Raw genomic sequence first — 23,902 nt, forward strand, 5'->3', positions numbered from 1 at the left:
TTTAGCAGTTTGGTGCTTCCAAACCAGAGTATCTCAGGAGCGTAGTGTCAAAAACATGTGAAGTACTTGACTTGCGGGTATCCTTGGATTTTGAAAGTTATACTTCTGGACTTGAGCACCCTTTTCCTGTCCAAGATCTACTGAAAGCCATAAAGCTGTTCTGTGAATCTGTGTCTGAATCTGATATGGTTTTGGATCCTGTCATCTGATGTAGTGAATTTTAGTAACTATCTTAAGAGCTGTTCTCCCATTGCCTAGTTTTGTAATTCTGACTTTCTTGTGGATTGTGTTGATCTGGTTGTCTGATTTTAAAAAAGGCTTTTGTAGCCACGTATCACTTTCATCACAACAGACACTGAATGCTCTTTTTGTTACACAGAAGGATATTTTTAAAACCTTTATTTTAAAGCATTTTTCCATATATGTCAGATCAAATTATTACATAGGGTGTGTTAGGGATTATCTGTGAGGTTGTATCAACTCAGTGTTAATCCTTTATCTGTAACTGTCCAGTTGTTTGCCTTCTCTCCTAAATACTATCACAAACAATTCTGATCTTGGACATGGAATAAATATTAACAAAAGAATCCTTATGAAATAATGGCGGTCTTATATTCAAACTTGACTTTATTCTTAGTATAAGTTAATTCATCTATTAACCAGTTTTATGTATAAGCACATACACATGATATATTATCCTTATCAGTAAACTCTGCTGTCATTCAATCACTGTTTGTAGATGTACCCCAGGAGGCTGTAGTTCACTGTTACTTTCAACTCCTTTCACGTTAAATGAAATATGAAAGAGTACCTCTGACTGGTATACAAACCAGATTTCTCACTTTTCCATGTTGCCTTTGGAATCTGATTCCTACTTTGATTTATGTAATTGGATTATACAGTTCACCTGCTTAAGCTGCACAGTAGTGTTCTACCTTCTGTTTTTCATTCTTTTCATGTGATGTCTCAAGCCACAGTTGCAAAGCGGAATTTGCAAAAGAGAGAACAGAGTAGACAACTAGCAGAAGTGGTGAACAAAATGTACTTTGGGTGAACACAACATCGTTCATGCTGATTTCTCCTTTTGATGACTAGCATTCAAAGATGCAGTAGAAATTGTTTATAGTAGAAACAAAGGTATGCATTTTACATGTTTTATCAAGACTAACTTAAAATATTTTTGAGGTACAGATACTTATCAATAATGCTTTGTGTCTTAAAGCCAATAAGATTTAGAATCCTAGCTTAAGTACAGTATGGACAAGTTTGTGACAAATGAGCAATTCATATCAGAAATATTTACACTTTTCCAAGAAAAAAGCTGATGTTCGTGGCATGCCGTCAGAGCCTTGCAATGCACTTGCCAAAAGTCATCCTCAGTTATTGCACCTGAAGTACATGACTGAAACCTTCTTTGTGTAACTTCAGAGAGTATGTATCTACCCACTGTAAGGTTGATTGAGTTTGTTATTACCAACAGTCTTTGTTGGTACTTTGTTTCACCCAAAAGTCTTGATGTTCTGTTGATGTTGAATCTTGGATGTGTGTCTGGGACTGACAACCTGGGCAGTAACTAAATAATCTATTTTGGTGACTTGTGATGCTTTTTATGTTTTTACAGTTCTTGCAAGAGAAGAAACTGATTCCAAAATAAATTTTAGAAGATTTCATAAATAACAAACCTTAACTGTAATTGCAAATTACATAGCAGTTTGAATTACCTTACTTAGATACAAGGATTCATGGACTGGTTTTTTAATGAATGCATGTGAATACACTTCTTGAATTTTGAGCCTTTGGTCACTAATTAGCACTGTTCTGTAAGTTTGAACTTTTTAAAATGTTATTTTCAGATTCTAAGTTAACAAATAAGATCATATTAGTGCATGATCTACAAACAGTGGGTGCTGGCAGAATCTCACAATCATGTAGTACGTCTGCTTTGTAATGCTGTTTACGAGAATCTTTTCTAGTTCTTTTCAGCTGCACTGTGTTTTTCTTTGCCTAACAGGTTAAGAAATTGAAAATGAACTGCTAGCAATTGCCATTATAAATAGCTTCAGGGTTCTTGATAAAATTAATGTTCTGGAGCTGGTGTGCAATGAGATCATTCACAAATCAGTATGTAGCCTGTTCTCCTTATTTTGAAGTTTATTTTCTATTTTATATCAGTAATATAATCCAGGCATTTCAGTGCAAAACAGTACTTCTTGGGTGGTAAAACTCAATAGGTATTTAGTCTCATGCCTTATAAAGCTACTAGAGGCAAATTATAATTGTCTTGAAATACAATGCCTGTCATAACTTCTTACAGTTTATGTATTATCTATTGTGTAAATACAATATTGGTTCCTTTAAACACATACTAAAGTCACAGCAGAAAGTAACATCACAGTGGCCAACACTAGGACTTGGAAAATTGTAAGGTCCATGGCAGCCTTCTCAGAGCATTATCAGTTAAGCACATTAAAGGATTGCTTCTACAGACTGATTTGGCTTTAGAGCTCCTGGTACTTACTGAGTGCAGAATATGAATTTGGTCGCCACATACATATATATACTCAATATGATGATAGCTGCAGAAACAAGGATTCCTATACAAAACTCTTTAAATTCATTACTTCCCTAAATGCATCCTAATGACATGGAGTGAATCTAGAAATGTTCTGGGAAAGATGATTTTGGCTTAATTACATTTTATTTTATAAATAGCTCTGCATTTTAAAATATGTTATTTCTGATATTTGGGTTGAATTTTAGAGAGAAAAAACTTCCTGATTAGTCATTTTAAATGTCATTGCAAAATTATTAATAATGCCCCTAACTGATATTTATTACCATCTTTTACAACCACTTTTTTTCTTTTGAGTTTGTTTGAACAAAATAATTCTAGTGTATATTCATAAGGCTTTGAGATTGCTCATAAACAAATAGACAAAAATTTAAATTGACACTTCAAATTTCCATCCTACTAATATAATCCTATAAATTGTATCAAAAACATTTGAAAAAAAAAAAGGAACAATAAGTCAGATATTCTAGTATCAGTCAGAATAATACTCTTCGTATGTTATATGTGCATTACCACTATGGAAGATTTCACTAGTGGGTTTGGACCTGATGAGTCTCTATATAAAAGGTCTGTGTCCTGAAAGTGTAGGTTTTTGATTCTTGGGAAAACCTGAACTAGTTGCTTGTATTGTCCAGGGTATTGGTAAAGAGAGCAAAGATTTGAAAAATATTTCAAAAATTTCAGTGGAGTGGAAGACAGGAAGTTTTTTTCTAATACATGTTTCTATTATGGTATATAGTTTATGTAAAAATATGTGCTGCAACATCAATATTATACGAAGAGTAAAATAACAGGCATGAAGAGAAGAATATTTTTTCAGATGAAGGTTAGGCTAAACAGTTCAGGAAATCCTTTCTGCTAGTGTCAGATCTGGTTAAAGGAAAGGCTATGTGGCAACCAATGAAAAATAATCAGAAAGCAGTAACTGAGAGAGTACGGATTTTTAAGTCCCATCTTTGGACTGGAGCAAGTCCACAGACAGTCTTGAGCACAAGACAGCCTGTGTTTTGTTAATGGACCCAAAAGGGAACATGTAGCTCTGTTTGTTAGCAGATTGGTTTGACTGGGAGAATGGAATCTCACTTTGAGCATATAAAAGGGTATTCAGCAGCAAAAGTTAATGCTAAAGTTCCTAACAGGTAAGCTTCAAGTAAATAATAGAAAGTTAAGCTCGGTAGTTAATGTGAAGGAGACATTGTGACTGAAGACATCTAGGAGTGTTAAGAGACGAGGCTGTGGCACGTACGTACTGCTGCAGACATAGTTCTGCTTACTGAATAGACAGCAGATTTATAGAAGTAGAGCATGCAGGGTAAAAGCTGAGGCCAAGAGCAGGCACAAGGGATTACAGTTTGTTGAAGACAAAAGAGATATTGAGTCAAGAGAGGAATTAGTGGAAATGGAGTTTGAGATTACTTCTTTTGTCCAGAGGAAACTTTTAAAATATGTCCATGAAAAGCCAAACCTCACATTCATCTAATCAATACAGGCTGAGGAGATGAACAATGTGAAATCATTGCCCATGTAAAAAGATACATGCAGTCGTAAATGCAGCTGTGAACTTGGAAGCAAATACTGAAGCTGGAAGGAAAAAAAAAGTGAGTAAAAGTCAGAGAAAGAGTAAAAGTTGTGCTTTCTAGTTGAAGCACCAGGAGATTCGTTCTTAACTAACACCTAACTTATTTGAGCGGCTGAACTAGTTTTTAATTCTGGATAAGGCTTAAACAGAGCTACATTCCTTTTCTTCTTAACCAAACAAATCTGTGATAGAACAGCTCTGCAGGCTGTAATAGCTGGGCTTACACAGTGGGTGCTCGGATTCATATCTGTGCCATCTAGTGTTCTCACTTGAGTAGCTGTACCATTTCATGGGAGTTACTTCCTTGGCAGCTGTGGATATCAAGACCAGAGCCCCAAAAAATTAAGCTACTATGTTTCCCTTAAACATAAATGTTATTACAATACAGTTTTTACAAAAAACTAATGGCTTTTTAAAATAAATTTAAAATTCCTCTGTAGTCTTATGTCCAGAATCTGTAATGATTAACTGCTGTCAAAATTACTATCAGATTGAAAACTACTTAGCATTCTGCTTGCTTTCATTTTTGACAGTTATATTCAGAAAATAATCCAACAATTTTGTTAAGCCCTCTAAATTATTCTTTTTAATTAATTTTAAATATTACCAATTAACATATTTTAAAATACTTTAAAGATCCTGCAAGTGAATTATACAGGTATTTACTTAATATCCAATCTGATGGTTCTTGCATCACTTCTAAATATTGGCAACAGTAATATTTAGCTGAATATTCAGCTTTTATAGGGAATGCTGAAAAACAAAAACACTCCACATGCAGGCAGTCTACAAGACACTAATATCACCTCTTTTACCTTACCATCTTGGAAGAATGGCAATCCCCTTTCTTATAAAAAAGACTTGTGCCCATCACCGTGAAAATAGCAGTGGTCACTTGTTCTCAGCCCATTGATTTCAAATAGCTTTGGATAACCCAAATTTTAAAGTGAGGAGTAAGTGATGTGGTAAACTCTTACACATCGTGTTTAGTCATGCTCTTGGAAACTGTCATAAATAGTTTCTTTATCAAATGCCTATTATGAGAAGATACTAGGAAGAACCGAACTTATCTTTGCAGACAGTCACAGACATATTTATAGTTGCAAGTAGGCACAAGATCATTTTAGGATGTTTTGAAAGGAAACTTTGGTAACAATTTAATTGAAAGTGTTAAAGGCTATAAAACATAGACTCTTCTGTTATGCAATGCAAGATACAACATACCTGAAGAATAAGCTTAACACTGAATGCTAATCTCATAAAAAGAGATGTGTTCATAACTAACAAAATATTTCATCTGTTTTATTTCTAATAAAAGGACTTAATTATGGACTACAATTAATCCATCTGCTAAAGCAAGACTCATTCCTTTATTTCTTTATTCTTTATATTCTATTTCTTTCTGTTTCTTTTTAAAGTTTTAAAATAGCCATTTTTCTAAAAGCACAAATTTTTTTTTGTTATTTTACAAGAGTTTTATCACTTGGATATATTGTCATTTTGAGTGCCTTTGTTTGTATATAGACAGGCTATTGTGTTACATGGTTTGGGCTGATAATAGCTGGCAGAAAGAAAGAGAAGCCTGTCTTGGCAAACCCTGATTTTTATGTAAGAGAACATCTGTGAGCTCTATCTTTGTGGTGTAGCTGGACTCTCATAGCCTAAAAGAAAACTAGAATCTAAAAGCAAGTACATCTGTCCCCTTACAATTTTAAGGATTGTACATTTTGAGTTTAAGGGTAAGGATTTACTGGTGAACCCTGAGGAATGACACTAACTGCTTTAGCTGTTTGCTGTGTTTTAGCTACAAGGCAAGTTTTGGGCCCTCTTCTGCCTTCCTATCACTGGGCTTATACTCGAAAGGTTTTTCTGAAACTGGCTCTTTGCTCTCTAGCTATGTGGTAGTTTAATCAGTAGCTAGTGGCAGGAGAGGTTCCTCCATTCGACTGAAGCTATGGGGGGATGATCAGGTGGGGGCCCAGACTCGGAGCAGCCATCACAGCATGAGCTACCTAAGGGCTGCAAAAGCCAGCTGAGAAAGTGAGCAAGCGCACATGTTATTAGTCCATGTTGACATTTTGTGCTGTTCCAGTCATACTGCTAGCAAGTTAGCTGGCTTGAGGATATTTTGACTGTATCTTTAATTGCACTATGCCCCTCAGCCCTGTCCATCCGTTCCTACCACCCATGCTTCCATGGAAAGGTCCGGTGTGTCCAGTGCTTGCCATTCCTCTCAGCCACTCGGTGAAAACAGAGCACTTTGCCACAGTGGTTTCCTAGTGTGTTTTTACGATTCTTCTCTGCCCTGTCCGTTGGATTGGACATGGGCTGTTTGCTGCTGCTTTCTGAACTCAGCACCTCTGCTCACACCAGACTTCAACAGCCATCTTTCTTCTAGGATTAATTTTTCAAAATTTGTGTGCTCCCTCCATTGCTTAGCTGAAAACTTTAACAAGGGCAAATGCTCTATTTGCACTGGCTTTAGGCTATGAACTAAGGAGGGCAAAGAAGTGGAGAATAGAGAAATTGAGAGTTTGGATCAACATTTTCAGAAATTTTTATGTCGTCATGCATACCGGATAGGGATTCATTCAGTTCGTGTCCTAGGGTGCCGCTCAGATAAACTGTCCAGTCTTAAGTGTGTAGGTAAACATTGTGTAGGCAACATACCTGAAAGAAAACAATAGATAGAGGCAAATACACTATCTTCATTCATAGCAGTTTTGAGTGTATTTGTGTATATTTGAGTCTACTTGTGTTTAGAGCTCCTTTACTCGTAGAATTATTCATGCTTGCAAGAAATGCAATTTACTTTCCTGCTTATTACATTCACTGCATGAAGACTGCTTTGGAGCAGGGAACAAGTCCGTGTTCTGTGCAAAGGGGTGTTGAGATCAATCAGAATTACCGCAAAATTAATGTATTAAAACATTGTATTGGTGCGAGAGACAAAGGGAATGAATCTTTATTAACAACTTGTGTTGTAACTTGTTTTTACCCTGCTGACTCCTCTCCTTTTACTCTCCAAGGAGAGATGTCACCTCATGTCCTTGTAACTTTTTGCCTCATTTCTTGATACTTCTTCATCAGTCTGGTATTTTTATTTTGGGGGTAAAGTAGACTAGCTTGACCTTACATAAAAATCTTGAACTGTAAGGAATTTATAATTTTTGCCTTCTAGTAGGCTGTGGACCCTCAGCTGTAGACAGGAAAAGAATTCAGAGATGGAACATAAACTGTGCCTAAACATCACACAGATGCGGTCAAAGAAGTGGAATTTGAGTGATAAGATGAAAGATGTAGGATGGACATTCAATTTTAAATGTTAAGCTGTGATTCAAGGATTTTTTCAAATTTCAGTGTCTAACTTAAACATGAAGTTTTAATGATATATTCTGCAATCAGTCCCTCGTCACAGAATAATGAGATGATGCAACTTGAGAGCCACTTGCAAGCAACTGGCTAGATTCAATTAGGAGTATCAAATTAGGGAAATCTGTGATATCAACTGCTTAACAATGAACTTCTGGACAGCGACTCCCTCTCACTGTGTCTCACTCCCGAACACTGACATTTGACTTACTTTAAAGCTGCTTTTGAAATTTTGAGAGCAGTTTAAAAACAATTACATATTAGGTCTTCTGTAGCAAAACACAGAGTTTAAAGTTGAATTTTGGTCTCTGCAACTGCAAAGTAACTGGGCTCGTAATACTGTAGTTACTTTGGTTTGTATTTCTGTAACCAGGATTGGAATGTGGCCTTTACCCCACTGAACTGATATTATCATCCTAAAAGTTTGGAAGCCACAAGACTGGGATGTGAACAATAGCCCAGCACATGTGTACGCATACTTTGCCCCTCAGAATCTCTTGGGTTTTGTTTATTTCTTTCCCCAAAGGAGAAGTTTTAATTTTGTTTTTTAGCAGGCTATACAGTTTTTCCTCTGAACCATCTCAAATAAATTATCTGTAATCAAGAGGAATGTTTCTAATCAATTAGTTACTGTAGCTGTGTGCTTGTATTTCAGATTATTCAGTCTGTAGGAGTTGTATAATGAAGATTTTAATGACTGAACAGAATGCTTATATTGAAATGGATGGAAGCATGCCTCTTCTTATTTTGGAGAGCTGGATGTCTATTATGTATAATATTCCATATGAAGTTAGCACCTATAGGAGGGGAGAAAAGTGTGGTTTAGACTGAAAGAATGGAAAAAATGCTCACAATTCCTTTGCACTGATTTTCAGCATCCCCCAGGATATTCAAATGCATCACTCATTCTTTCCAAAGACCTTCCCGTTTTGTTACAATCACTAATTAAAAGTTGCCTAGTCTTTCTATATAACACTGATAGTCACAATCACAAATTGTATGTCACAAATTATATGAAACTGCTCCTGCACATTTGTATGCAAAATTCTGTAACCTGTGATAGCTAAAGCATTTCATGTCTTGTACTGCATATTAGCAACTTTGATGTTTCCAAACTAGTGTGTTAATTTATTTCTTGAAAAGTGCAATGACCAATCTATGTTGTCAGTATAATACGGGACAGAAAGGAAAAACCTGTAATATCGAAATATACTGTGTTAAATTTACCATAAAATATGTACTTTTTTGCTCTTGCTAGAAGTTTATATGAAGAAGTGCTGTATTGTTTTCTTTGTCCCCATTAGGTAGGTTTTGCAGATCCTAAGTAACGATGTCACAGTGCTCTAAAAGTAAGGAGAAACATTCAGATAAGTGATACTTACCTACTTATAATTTTACGATTACGCTGATGACCTCAGACGTCACTGGGTAGAAACGTCCTACTCTGTTCTTTGAAGATTTTTTTTTTACCTGCAGTATATGACACAGTTTGCCTATCAGATAGAGCCTCTGGCATAGTAATCTCTCCTGATCTTTAGCAATGGCATGTCTTTTTATGTTTTGAGGATTGAGATAGTTGTGTGCTTAATCTTTTACCTCTGTCATTTCTTCTTTTCCCCTTTCTTTTAGCTTGTTCCCCCACCACGTCTCTCTGTCTTCCCTACATATGCATTTTTGCCTTCCTGCTTACTGCTGACTAGGGCTAAAACACTAGTCATCGAGTGAAACTGAGCTTGAAGGTGCTGTATTTCTCAGCTCATAATAGGAGAAAAACAGCTAAACTGTGCTTAACTGCTTTTGCTCTGCTGCTAGCCGCATGTGTCAGATGCATTCATACGTGATCCGTAGCTGCTCCATCTTCGCTTGGTGCCTGGTGTACTGCAACAGTCTGTAAATGATTTGCATGATTGGGGTGTTATGTTTTGCAGGAGGCCAGCGCTACTTAACCCGCTTTTTCTGTATGTGTGTGTGGTGGGTCTGCTATGTTTTCCCGGCTGCCTGCAAAACTTAACGCCGCAGCCTGTCAAAGTATTTATAGACTCTCACAGTGGAACAGGCAGCAGAGGTTCCATCACACATACATGCCGAGGGAAATGCTGTTACATGCTGCTGCTGCGTGGAAGGCTTAAACCCCATTCCCGCTTGAATTTGTTAGTGCTATCAGATTGATCCAAAGCTTTCTGAAACCGAAGAAAAGACTTGCCACAGCTTCACTCAACTTCAGCCCAATCTTAGATTTTCAGGAGCTTGCAGAGCTGGTTGTCAGAGGAGAAAGCAAGTCTCCTGTGCCTCAGGAGCATTTCAGTTTTCCTATATTGATAGTAAGAAACATTTTTTCCTTCCCCTAAAAACCCTTATGGTGTGTTTTACAAGGTTACCAGAGTGATATGTTGTAGGGCCTGTAGGTAGTACACTAACATGTATTAATAGGAATACATTTCATATTATAGTCTTATTTGGTAACATACTGTATTAAGAGACCACCTCTAAGAAACCTCAAACACATAATATACTTTTGCAGACAACCACATCTGTTAAATGGCTTATTTCTGCCAGTATTTTTGTACCAGTCCCATACAGGTGGCAGAATTGGCTGCTAGCTCAAGCATTTTGTAGCTTTTTAAACAATTTAGAGGGAAAGATGGTTGACAGACAGTTGTGCTATCACTACTGGCATACCTCACTCTTGCCAGGAGCTTAGATCAGATAGTGGTAAGTGCTGAATGAAAGCTCTTGCTTAAGCTGCAATGATTGAATGTGCTGAAAATGCTCTTTAAAACAAACTCTTCAGAGAATTTTTTGCTCCAGGAATTTTTATTGATTATTCAGTATGATCACGCTAACAATTTTTCTTACAGGGAAAAAAAAAAAAGACTTGGAGAGGACAAGATCAAGGAAATATAAAGCCTAGGTCTGTGGATGACAGAGGCATTGGCACTGAGCTCATGTCTGTTCCAAACACTGTTTGTCTATTTTACATCAAATGAGCAAACTTTTGGAGCAAAAGTTAGAACAGAGCCTTCACTTGCTCCGCAGGCGTCTGGAGGAGTGTCTAGGCTGGAGTCTTGTCATCTTTCTGTTGTGATACAGTGACTGTACATAAAATGGGTATTCCTCCACAGGGATTTTAACCCCAATCCAAAAGAAGTGTGATCTGGGGGGTGGATTAACCACCTCACACAAAGAAGGGAACTGAACCCTGGTCACCTACATGCTGCAGAACATGTAGATAATGGAACTGTTTTAAAACTGCTGATTTAGGGGAATTCTGTCTATTCTGTTTGTACTGGAGAAAGGAATTAATCCTATTTGGGTTTTTGTTTATTTGTTTGTGCTGTTGTGTTGGGGTTTTTTTAACAAAAGAGCAATGTTTACCTTCAGTTTTAAATCTGTCAATCTTAGGTGAAAAGATATACACAATAGCATTAGAGACATAATCCTGACAGACTCTGGAAGATTTAAAATACTTGCCTGTCCTCAGTGCATCCACAGAGTCATTTTAAATGTTGATGGCTCTCCATTTTCTTATGACAAACTATAAGAGGCAGGGTTGATCACTGGTACAGGAGAGAAAGATACGGTGCAGTATCACATATATATTCACAATTTATCTGGGTTTGGGTTGATTGTAGCGTGGATGTACAACCATTTAACTGCAGTGAAATAACTCGGATCTATCAGAGTTCATTAACTAAGAGGTCTGCTACGCTCCATTAGCACAGTGGCAATTTAGTTCTTCCAGTGCTACTCATCTCTTTTCTCAATCCTCATTGCATCCTGAGTATCTAGATTTCTAAATTATTTCTATTTTGAGGAGTATCCACTAATGAAGAATTGATTGCATTTTCTTAGTTCAGAAAGGAAGCAAGGCTGTGTATACAGAGGTTCAATTATGAACCTGCTGGAGTAATTTTGAGCCCAGCTACCTATCTGAACTCAAACGCTACCTTAATTATTTATATATTACTTGAAAGAAAACCTAAAAATATTGAGAGAAATACTTTTCTTATCTTTTAGATTGATCTGCATAGCTATCTTCTTATTGAGGTAAACTGCTGCATTGATATTATGTATGAGATGTCACTTATCAATAGATCCTTTGGCACATGGATTCAAAAATGTGATGTGGAAGCATTTTAAGAAGAAAGGAGACTTCAGATTAATTTGTACTGCTACAGAAATGGAGGTTGCTTTAATATGTAGATGCATGCCACTACATATCTTGAGTAGGAAAAAATGCTTCTTTGTGAATCTACCACAGACTTCCTCATGGTGAGATTAAACACCAAACCATGTTATACGATTGATTTCTGGTAGTGGAAGAACCTCAGTCCCTCTCCAGATCATCTTTTAAAATGAAAAATACTAACTGAAGAAGAAAATGTCAAGTATTGAGGTTTCTGAGGCTAGATTCTCTGAGTGCAAATAAAACACTGTCAGTATATGACATCAGGTGAGTTTTGGAGGCACCTGTTATAGCCTTTGTATAAATTGCTGCATCCCATGGAGTTTTAAATTAACAGCAGCTCCTCTTATACCACCAACATAGTCTTTTGCAAGATGCTTGCCAGAACACAGATTATTTCAGCTCTTTTCTCTTCTGCTCATGCCTTGTGGTGTATCTGGTGTGCATCCAGGCCCACCCTGCAAAAGGGAGCAGTGGGCATGGGGTCCTTCTGCTGGCTCCAGCCTTTTTCTGTAACGTGGCAGGAATTGCAGTACAGCACAAGTGCTGTCTTGCAGTGTGGTTCGTCCCTCTCTCCTTCTCTGTTTTGCTGGGAAAGGTGTCCACAGAGCAGTTAATCTTTTTTTAAATGACTGTGTTTATGTGGTAGCTACATGGGATTTGTGCCTCATTCGGGGGGGGGGATTATTTGATTGTTGTTCTATGTATTCTTGATGCATTTGAGTAGGGAGAGAAAGGCACAACTGTCACTTCCCAGTGATACTTAGGCTACATCTATACTGGTAAGTAAGACAGGCCAGGGATGGTTCTCTTGTCCTAGGGCTAAAAGGCACAGCATGCCTCATGTCCATATGGCTAAGTTCTCGTTTTCCCAAAAGAGGGTGGCTTCATTCAGACTGTCCGTTGGGAGCAGTCCCTGGCCTGCGCTGTCCCCTGAACCATGCCCAGCCATTGTCTGGGAACATGTTAGCTGGCAGGAGCCAAAACTATGCCAGGGAGCGGGCTTACAATGGAACAGCAAGGGCAGGGGCATGCCAGTACATGCCCTGGCCCTCTTTCCATTCCTGGTACAAACATAACTGTATTAATATTGATGTTCCCCCTAAGTTTAGCAGTGTCTTTAAATCATGTTTTCAGGTTTCCCGTCAGCCATATAAGCAGCACTAACATTACAATTCTATTCATTTTTAAAAACTGTATTAAATGGAAAGTCAAATATTAAAGCAAAACAGAGTGCAAATAATGGAACACAGCTGTTTTATTCTTCTGGAGGGATGCAGTACAAGACAGAGGTAATACCTGCAGAGGCTTTTTTTTTTGAGCTAAAAAGGGTAGTGTGTGTTTTTCAAGCTATGCTTAAACTGAACTAATACATATGTAAATTGAAATGCTTGTATGTGAAGTTCCAGCTGAGGGGGGGTGTGTGTTCTAAACAGATTGAAGCAAGGAAATGAGTCGTTAAGGGAATGTCAGTAAATATTCAGATATCCTCACAGTTTCTTAAATAAATGCACATTTGTAAAATATCAGATTGCATATTCCAAACACAACTTTAACTCTGTCCCTGTATCCATTCCCAGTTTTACTCTGCAGACCAGAAAACCCCTACAGTCAGTAACTCTACATCAAATAAATTCTGAGTATGACTTATAACCATCACACAGTATGGTTATGTTGGAATATTTGTACTATTTAATAACAGACAAAGTGGATATTTTATTTTGGAATCAAAGTGCTGTTATGTGGATTTATGGTTTATAAGGTTGGCAGTGTTTCTGAGTACTTTCTTTTCCAAAGTACATAAATATAAAGTGGTAAAAGTTTTGTTTTTAGCTTATAAATGTAGTTAATCATCTGTTCAAACAATAAAAATTTCTATTTATTAATGGCCAAGAAATGTTAGGGGGTTTTGTTTTTTCTTTTTTACAAGAGACTCATTTAAGTCAACTGGGTGAAATGAATAGACAGTGAATATCACAATGGTTTAGGGCACACCAGTTGATCATGTGGAACTTCAGTCATTAATCCATTAAAGTTGTTACTGCCTCCGAGTCTTATTTAAAGGTCATGGTCTTTTTTAAGGATTTTGTTGATGAGGAAAAGAACTATTTGTGTTTGATCCATCCAGCGCGTGCACGGATGTGCACTCAGACTAGCGTGCTGAAGTATGTTCTCTACTTGGAATTTGCAACACTGAGCAGTGGGTGGGCAATAACGTGCGAGAGCTCTTGTGGGCTACATGAGGATTTGTATTGATTGTTCTGTTCTTACATCCTGTTTTTTATCGTGGTTACAATATATGCAAACACGTCAGGCAATTAGACATGTGAAGACCTGGTTCTGCTTGATTATTTGACTTCCTGCAACTAATAATGAGATTTTTGAAAGATTTAGTGCTATGCCATTGAATATAAAAGAGGATCAGAGGCCTGTATGTGCAATGGAGTTAGGTGTGGTAGATTAAATTTGTCCTGGCATCCTTATTGAAGCCTCCCTGTAGGCACTATCAGCTGTAATCAGCACTGTTGCCAGAAATAACATTGCAGTGTCAGAAATATGGATGTTTTAAGGGTATAGCCGGGGGACTTGAAGTGTTCACTTATTTGTTTAACTTTAAATTAATAAAGACCCACAAGATTCTTTTTCTTTCCTGGGTCGTTGTTGAATTCCGTCATTTTAATTCTTTTTAATATTCTTCATAAACACTGCTGGCATCCAAATTACATATAACTACTTAGGAAAAAAGCTAAGTTTCATTGTGGCACACTGAAAATATCCGCTTATGTGCACAGTAATGGCCTAAAATGAAATAAATTCCCAACAGGATTCAGAGGAGAGGAAAGAATAGTTAAGCTATAACTTAACCATTGTGTCAGTCAGTGTTATGCCTACACTTTGAACAATGTGTTCTCTTTCAGTTGCTAGAATTTCTTTTTCTGTTTTCTTTTTCATGATAATAGGGACTAGAAATGATCAACAAAAGTTATAAATTAGGCACAGGCTATGACCATCGGATACTACACTAATGATTCCTAGCATAAGAGTGAATTTTGATTCTCAGAAAGATACAGGATATACAATGATTTTGAAATTCCTGGAAGAGTCCAGTTCTTCACATTATTTACTACGTCTTTCCAGTAAGACTGTGGCTGTGAGAATCAAGCAAGTTAAACTTGGCACATACTTGACCTCTGTGGCATTGATTTCTCCTCACTCAGAGGCTGGCTCGTAGGCCCAGGTGCTGGACACTGTTCAATGAATAGGTGACCCTGAGATCAGAGTGAGACAGTATTACCGGGAAGGAGCAACAGCATAAATCTAAAAATTAGTAATCCCTAGCACTGTTGAACGCTTCAATACATGCTTCACAATTTCATTTAACCATCAACTGTAACTGTATAAAATTAAGAATATCTTTTCCATCACATTTGTTATCTTAAATAAGATAATGTATATTCACTTAAAGAATACACTTCTGGTTATTTCCAAAAAACAATCCTGCACAGGGGCCAATCACGTCTGACAGTTCATTGTTCCTGCCATTGTATTGATTGATTCCAAGAAAGACAGGAACCAGTAGGTTTCCTGAAGAGTTATAATAGTAGTATTAATAATCAGATTATTAGAAGTCAAGTAATTGTAAAACTTGGAAATGCATTTTAATTTGTGCTGCTTGCTTTTTGTGTTTCTCTTTTTGAACAAATTGCAATTCACCAGTTGATTTCAGTGTGGTTTATAGACCACTTCTGCATGCAGGTTTCTGTACACATTACTGTGCTGCATTGCCTGCATTACAAATACTACTCAATGTTTTGCATGTCTTTCCTTCAGAACATGGAAATTAGCACTAAAGCCTTAAGTTTAGCTTTAGAAAAAGCTTTTTCCAGTCTAAAGGAATCTTATGGTGTCACTTTCAATCTCTCCTGTGAAAGTTAAATTTCTTTCTGTTGCTTCCTTTTATGTTCAAAAACTTAAATAATTTATTACTACAAAGGAATGTGTACTGAATCCAGTAACCAACAGAGGATGTGGAAAGATTTATTGGGAGAAACATTAAGAGCATTCCTGGCCAGGTGCATTTTATTTCTTTTTTTTGTGAAATGGGGAAAAAAAATATACACCTCCAGCCAACTTCAGATATGGCTGGAAGCCCATTTGGAAAACAGTGTCTGTAATTGTGAAGTGCTTCTTGAAACAAACTGAACTAAAAGCAATGAGGGGTGCAAAGAGATTGGCATTGCTGAATAGCAAGAAATGTGTTGCTAGATCTTGAAAGTGACTGCAGTGTTTGCCATCTGAGTGGGTGTATGCACATGACTTCTGCTCTCCTTGTACATTATACAGCAATTTGTACCTATGGGAAATGAGGAAGTGAAAACCCTACCAAACTGGAGTAGTGGATTCTGAGTTCCTCTTTGCACCCTCGCTCCATGACAAAAGGTACTGGAGGAGCAGGACCTGAGTACACTTCTGCACTCCTTGCTTAACTGAATGGGAGGTGTCACTCAGTAAACAGCAAGACACAGCTGTGGTGAACATTTTTACTCTATGACAACTTTTTAGAACACTAATAGATAATTTTACTGCATATTAGAATATATAACATGAATTTGTTAGGAGTGTAATCTTTTGGGGGTTTACAAATTGTAACAGCTTACTTATTTAATGATTTTTAGGACAAAATTCTAGTCAAATACAAACATAATTTTTCCAGGAATGATAAAAGAATCAGGTATAAACTAATTCTATCCAGTTACCTCTCTGGCATGTTTCCTGTCATTTACATAAAGCACAAAGTTAATAAGAGCATTATTGTAGAATCATAGAATAGTTTGGGTTGGAAGGGACCTTTAAAGGTCATCTAGTCCAACCCCCCTGCAATGAGCAGGAACATCTTCCACTAGACCAGATTGCTCAGAGACCCGTCCAAGCTGACCTTGAATGTTTCCAGGGATGGGGCATCTACCACCTCTTGGGCAATCTGTTCCAGTGTCTCACCACCCTCATCATAAAAAATTTCTTCCTTATATCTAGTCTGCAACTACCTTCTTTTAGTTTAAAACCATTACCCCTTGTCCTATTGCTACAGGCCCTACTAAAAGGTCTGTCCCCATCTTTATTATAAGCCCTCTTTAAGTATTGAAAGGCCACAATAAGGTCTCCCCAGAGCCTTCTCTTCTTCAGGCTGAAATACCCCAAGTTTCTCAGCCTTTCCTCATAGGAAAGGTGTTCCACCCCTCTGATAATTTTTGTGGCCCTCCTCTGGACCTGCTCCAACATTGATAGTGTTCCAGGGACACCTTTCCCTTTTCAGTTTTTCCTTCAACCCCAACTTCTTAGTCTCCAGCTCCCCTCTGTGCTAGCTGAATAGGTTAAGTCCCTTCAGCAGTAGCCTTATTCCTTAAAAAGCAGTTTTTAACATTATGTTTTTGTATAAGTTGTTGGAACCATTTCCTCTTTCTCCATTAATCCAAGTTTCTTAAACATCCTCTACAAATTCTTCCTTGATGCAGCATCTTAGAAAAATAGTGGTGAAAAAAATATGGAACCAAACTGCTCCATCCTCCTGCCCCAGGCAGGAAGCTGTACCTGCCTCCCGTTTTACAGGTATGCGGGTCTCATGTTACAGGGCCCTAATGATGAGTTCCCTTGATCTGTCCAATAATCTGTTCCATTGTATACCAGTCCTTACTGTTAAAATGACTTCCCTGACTTCTTATACCCCAGTTTAAGTTCCCTTAAGCCTATTGCTTCCAGTTTTATCCATCATAGCTATGGAGAAGAGCTTTTGTGTTCTCTTTGTAGCTCCCCTTCTGTATTTGAAACTCTTCTAGATTCTCCCTAGAGTTTTGTAGACCTTTCTTTTTCGCTGTTGCTTCACAGAAATTGTTCCCTCCTATTTCTCTCTCCAGGGATGTGTCTGTGGCTGGCTACACCTATTGATATTCTCCCAGTGCGCAAATGAAAAGGTTACTGGTAGCAAGAGGCTAACCTTTTATAGTCAATACAATTAAGAAGACTTGGCAATTAGACAAAGGACTCTTTCAAATGTGAGCTGGAGTGCTCAGTTAGAAGCACAGAATCAAAGTCTCATTTTATTACTTCTTCCTGTGTTAGTCTCTATACTTGCCTATCAAAACCAGACTACTTTTTAAAGTTATTTGATACAAAGATCAGCCTGAAAACCCCAATGCTTAAATGCCTTTGTGAGTTTAAGTAGTTTGCAGACTACAGATGGGATTCAGTGGGTGCTTAAAGTTACAGGGCTTTAACTATGCTACTCAATGAATGAAATCCTCCATTTTGTTCCAATGTTTTCAAACCTGAAATTTTTACTACTTTTTAGATTTTAAATATCAGTTAGGAAGCAAGTGACAGAATCAAGCTTCTGGGTTTTTTTGGTGGTGTCTAGATAGATCGCATTAATTCTGGCAGTTAAAATACATTCCTTTTAGAAAAATAATTTTGCTTTTTAAATCATCATGGAGATTGGAAAATGGATATTACTATGAAATGGTGTTTGCTTAAAATATAAGTTTTAGAAGTTCTTCTAGAAAGTACAGATAAATGTTTTTATTTTTTTAAACAATCATATGGTAATTTTGCGATTTTAAATACTTACTTTTTCGACTTTTGTTAACATATTGTTTTCCCTGCTCCCTTTTTTTTTTTTTCCCCAGGACCATTTGCTGCTTCAGGAGACAGTAAATTCTGCTGCTGCTCTTATCATGGCATTAATAAAGGACAGAAACCCGGAGCTGATTGGCCAGCTGTTGGTAGCATGAGACCATAAATCAAGTGTAGCTTTTGGAAATGTTTCTTTTTCATCATCCATTCAACCAAAGGTCCTGAATCATTTTACCCTTTGATGAAAACTCTGGATTTATGACATTTACTGTTAAGATCTTTTAACCACATATTTTTGATACTTAAAATACAAGTCTGATATTATGTATAAAGTATAAAATGAAATACAGATCATTCTGAGATACACTGGGTACATACTATGAGGAATGATACTGAAATGTTTTTGTGAGGTACTGGTCATGTAAAAAGGTGCATAGAGGACACCAAAGCATTCATGCAGAATTGTCTTTAACCCATGTATGTGTGTTGTACTCTCAGACTGCATGAATTAAATTTTATTTAAGATAAAATAATCCTAAAGCACAGATCATCTTCTCTACATGAAATTATTTAAAAATTGTTGCTATACCTATTAGTGAATGTAGAGTTCATTATACAGTGTAGCCATCCTGACATGAACAGAAACACACATTGCAAGAAGTGTTTGAAAGGTCAGGTCCCCATCCTCCATGGAATGAAGGTACCCTTGAAACAAAGAAAAGATGTGCATGGGGACAACAAGGTGCTAAACCCCAGTTTTCCGGATGCAGTATACTCTGGCTGTAGCGCTCCTTACTGCTACACTTCTTCTGGTACCCATGTGCCATCATTCAGAACTAGCTCCAGTAGCTCCACTGAGTACTGTATTACATGTACTTTTTGTGTTTGCATGTGTGTGTACATATATGCATGTATGTGTGTATGCATGCTTAAAGGAAGAGAAAAGGGTTAAGACTGAAAGAAATGTTTCGCGACCCAATCTGTAGGTAATGGAGAAATAGGAAGATTCTGTTAGCTGATCTTCAAGAACACAATTTTCATCTCTTGCTGGTTAGCTTATGTATGTATTAAATAGTAGTGAACTGAGTGTTATGAGTTCAAATATATGCTACATTGATATTCAAGTGTGGAAAGTTGGGACAGGAAGGTGAAATGGTGAATGGTTATTATGTGGAGTATCTCCAGGTATCACAACCACTAAGAGCAATACAGGAAGAGGACACTCCCTGAAAACACCTGTCCCTCCTTATGCATCAGACTCAGGAATTCCAGCTCTCCTGCAACTTGTAAAGGGACTAGTTTAATGTCTTGCATACCTGCTGTGATTGGAATAAGGTCTTAGAGAAGCATCCCCACCAGAAGTGCCCAGTAAGTCCCCCGTTCAATCTGTCCTGAGTGAGAGCACTGTCAGTTCAGCAAGTTTCCCTCTGAAACCAGCATTCCTCCCCTTACTCCCACCATGTTCCACTCCCTCTGGTGCTCAGACAAAGCTTAGGACAGCATGATCCATGCTTGGTCCCCTCCCTTTTTCCCTTCACCTGACTATCTGTATCTCTGTTTTAAATCCCTTTTAGAAACTGATATTGATCCCAAACTTCCTTCATTGCACGATAAAGTTGTTAGCTGACTGTTCTATATCCAGAGCACACATTTTCTTGCACACAGAAGTCATCCTAAGATGACTAACAAAGTTCTCATGCATTATCTGCTTTCTTCTTTGCTTCGCTCTCCTCTCTACTTTGATTAATAATTTGTCCTTTTCTGACATCGTACAACATAAGCATTCATATTAGCTCTGTGTATGGCTATACAATAGGCATATTTTATTCATGTATATATTCGTGCCTGTTCATATGCAGAGTACACAAATAAATGAGGAACTAAAGAATTTATTATTGGTATTCATAATTTAACAGGACAGCTTTCACAAATAAGTTTTCTGAATTCGCTTTTACATTAATAAATCTGATGAAGTAATTCATCTCACAAGCTTTTAAAAGACATGATGAAAGAAGTCTCTTTGACTGTATTTTGTGATTCTTCTTTGCTTGAAGACTAAAATAAAATCTGTGATGTGTTTTCCCCAAATAATAAGCAAGTGAATTTAGAAAGTCCTTCATGTTTTCTATCCACTCTAATTTATACATTGTGATACTGCCTTAGCATTGGTTTGTGTGTAACTTACCATTTGCTTAAACAAAACCTTTTATGTTGTAGGGTTGTTTTACTTACCTCATTCTCTTAAAATTATTTTAATCCAATTAAAAATGTTACTGCAATGAACTGCTGTGATGAAAAATTTTATTATGGTTGTTTATGGACTTAGTTTCAGGTCATCAAACATGCTTAGTACTAATCTAAGATAAGCATTATTAATGTACTGTTAATCATTGCATTATGGATTTTTTTATCTTTAACAATCTTTTCAAATAATCTACAAACACTGAAAAATGTATTTTGCTGGAAGCAAATATACCAACAACAGAACTACTAGAACAGATCACAAAATACTAGAACTGCAGTAAAAAAAAAAAAAAAAAAAATCAGACTGTGATTAATGCTATTGTGTATCCAAACCAAATTTAAATGGTCTTTTGGATTATTGTTAATACTTACAATGGGAATAAAGATATAAAATGAAATTAAGAAACTGGTTGATTGGTTTTTGTCTGTGCATAGCTACTCACAAATAGCTATATACATGAGAAACTTGGCAGCCTTTTGTACACACATGCTGTTTTGAATTTAACTAGTGAATCAGTCACCACCCATATTGCTTTGAACATTTGGACAGAGATAACACAGAGTAAATAAAAGCTCAGACTCTGCCAGCCTTGCTTACCTTACTCCTCAAGCACTCCAATTAGTATTCCTTGGGTAGTGATCATCAGAAAAGAGAGTACAGAATATGGACCTAGAAATGTTTTTCATAACTGCAAAGTTGAGTGAGTTAGATTTGTATATTGAAACCAATCCACTTCATGCAAAATCTGAAAACTAAATTACTTCATTTGTCTTAGATCAGTTGGCAGAAGAATTTCTAGTTACAATCTTTTTTTCTTTAGCTTTCCAGGCTACGTAGCTTGAAAAAGATGGCTTGATGGTCCTCTAAAAAAGGCTGAAAAATGAAAAGGATAGAAGATGGTGGAATTAAAAACAAACAAAAAACCCACCCCAAAATCAAAGCAGAAACAAAGTGAGATGTGACCCTATTGTAATATTGTATTGTATTAGCTCATCTTGATAACTAATGTAGGCTGCAGAACAAAAAGTGTGTCTGGATGCCTTGAAGCTTTTAGTGCATTCAGATTTGTATTTCTGTGTGACACCAGAGCCTCATCATCTCCACAATGCTGTTCTAGGTGCCATCCAAACAGAAGCTTCCAAAGACATGTAAGGTTCCCGATAACCACTTAGCACTTTCTGATGATACAGCAACTTTTCCTGTCTGTAGGCCGAAATGGACTGTCGTGGTTTAACCCCAGCCAGCAACTAAGCACCACGCAGCCGCTCACTCACTTCCCCCCCGCCCCACGGTGGGATGGGGGAAAGATTTGGGAAAAGAAGTAAAACTCGTGGGTTGAGATGAGAACAGTTTAATAGAACAGAAAAGAAGAAACTAATAATGATAATGATAACACTGATAAAATGACAATAGTAATAATAAAAGGACTGGAATATACAAGTGATGCACAATGCGATTGCTCACCACCTGCCAACCGACGCCCCATTAGTCCCTGAGCGGCGATCCCCCCACCCCCACTCCCCCAGTTTATACACTAGATGTGACGTCACATGGTATGGAATACCCCGTTGGCCACTTTGGGTCAGCTGCCCTGGCTGTGTCCCCTCCCAACTTCTTGTGCCCCTCCAGCCTTCTTGCTGGCTGGGCATGAGAAGCTGAAAAATCCTTGACTTTAGACTAAACATTACTTAGCAACAACTGAAAACATCAGTGTTATCAACATTCTTCTCATACCTAACTCAAAAACATAGCATTATACCAGTTACTAGGAAGACAATTAACTCTATCCCAGCTGAAACCAGGACAGTCACTCTACCAGAGAAGGGTCATAGTTTGTTTGCTCTGTTCTCTCTGTCTCGGACACTTGCTACTGGTCACTGCTTTTTGTTCAGGTTTTACTTCTGAAGAAAAGCACATTTACTTCCAGAAGTGCAAAAGTTTTTTTATCTCATATCTCCTTCCTCTTCATCCATAACTTTGATCTGAAAAATGCTAGTTTATCTTACCACGCATCCACCAAGATGTGCAGACAATGCATGCTTCCCTTGGTTCCTGTTAAGGAAGGTTTTGGGGTTCAGGAATAGGCTCATGTTAACAGTGTTCCTGCAGGAGCCAGAATTCTGGGCGAGAGCTACCTTTGACCTGGCCCAGTGTGGCTGCTCTGATGATTGGGACATACAAATGACTGGTAGTTGTAAAAACTGTGTGTTACAGGATGAATTGAGCCCTTCAGAGTATTAGTAGTGTCTCAACCTTATGTCTTTTAAGATTGCTGACTATTTTCTCTGGTCTGTATGCACTAGTCTTATTTCTGCCTGACTGGAAAAAAGGTATTTAGTTATTAGATTGATTAATTCAGATGCATAGTTTATTAGATGGTCGATTTTTCTCTTTGTGTAGGTAACAAAAGAATGGTATTCAGAGGAATTTCCTCTTGTTTGTTTCGAAGATCACTTATTAAAACCACAAATAATTCTCACTGAAACAGGGAGAGCTGCTGAGACTTGTAAAAAGAATAATATCTCTAAGGGTTCCCATTGGTAAAATCTGTTATGAAATATTAAGATAGAAATATATATCTTATCTTTATCTTATAGAAAGACATGATTGTGATATAAAAAGAAGATCAACTATAGCTACATTAAAGCCAATCTTGAAGAGCTGAATTCTGAGAAACTGAGAAGCTGCTTTCATTATTCATGCCCAACTCAATCAATCCAATCTTTTGCACCTGGTTTTGAATAATTTGTAATGGCACCCAGTTCGATGACTAATGCCCCACTCAGGGTGCCTACAGTAAGATAGCAAGGCAAAGTATCAAAATGGGTTCAAATCTTTGAGCCCCCAATGCCTGCACTTTCAACTTCAGACTGGTAATTTTTTTATGATGTCTATCTCCCTCAGCCCGGTTGTTTACCACAATTCAGTTTGTCTTGTGCTTCTGGCAAGCACCAAGGGAAAGAAGCAGTCACTGACACTGCATTTTTCCTGGTGTAAGTTGATTTTGATTGACAAGGCTGTAAAGCACTTGTCGAATATACATTTTCCTTGGTTATTTCTTCCAGGAATACTCAATTAGTTTTGAGATCTGAAAAACACAATTTCAGTGCCTTTGCTGAGGAAACAGTCCCAACTGTGAAAATATGTTTCTGACAGAACATACTCAGCTTGCATACACCAACCTGGGGAGCAAAGTGGCATTTCTTAATATATTTATTCCCAGGTTAATTTAAGTATGCTTTTCAATCTTTAGATTAAAATGGATCTTGTCCATCCTGCACATATTCCTGTCTCAGAAACTGAAATTATAATTCAGTTAAA

At 37.3% G+C, this 23,902-nt stretch overlaps 1 protein-coding gene across 2 annotated transcripts in view; it reads left to right on the forward strand.

The window, feature by feature from the left end:
• The window catches only part of CRPPA (CDP-L-ribitol pyrophosphorylase A), a 122,871-nt gene extending 104,002 nt beyond the window's left edge, over positions 1–18,869 (forward strand). For both annotated transcript variants that reach the window (XM_052800904.1, XM_052800924.1), the window contains one exon: positions 18,390–18,869. In XM_052800904.1, the coding sequence (XP_052656864.1) occupies positions 18,390–18,494 (105 nt within the window). In that variant the 3' untranslated portion in view covers positions 18,495–18,869. The remainder of the gene's footprint in view (positions 1–18,389) is intronic.
• Positions 18,870–23,902: the final 5,033 nt, after the last annotated feature.

The sequence above is a fragment of the Harpia harpyja genome, chromosome 1 (assembly GCF_026419915.1).
Source record: "Harpia harpyja isolate bHarHar1 chromosome 1, bHarHar1 primary haplotype, whole genome shotgun sequence".
NCBI classification, from domain to species: Eukaryota; Metazoa; Chordata; class Aves; order Accipitriformes; family Accipitridae; genus Harpia; species Harpia harpyja.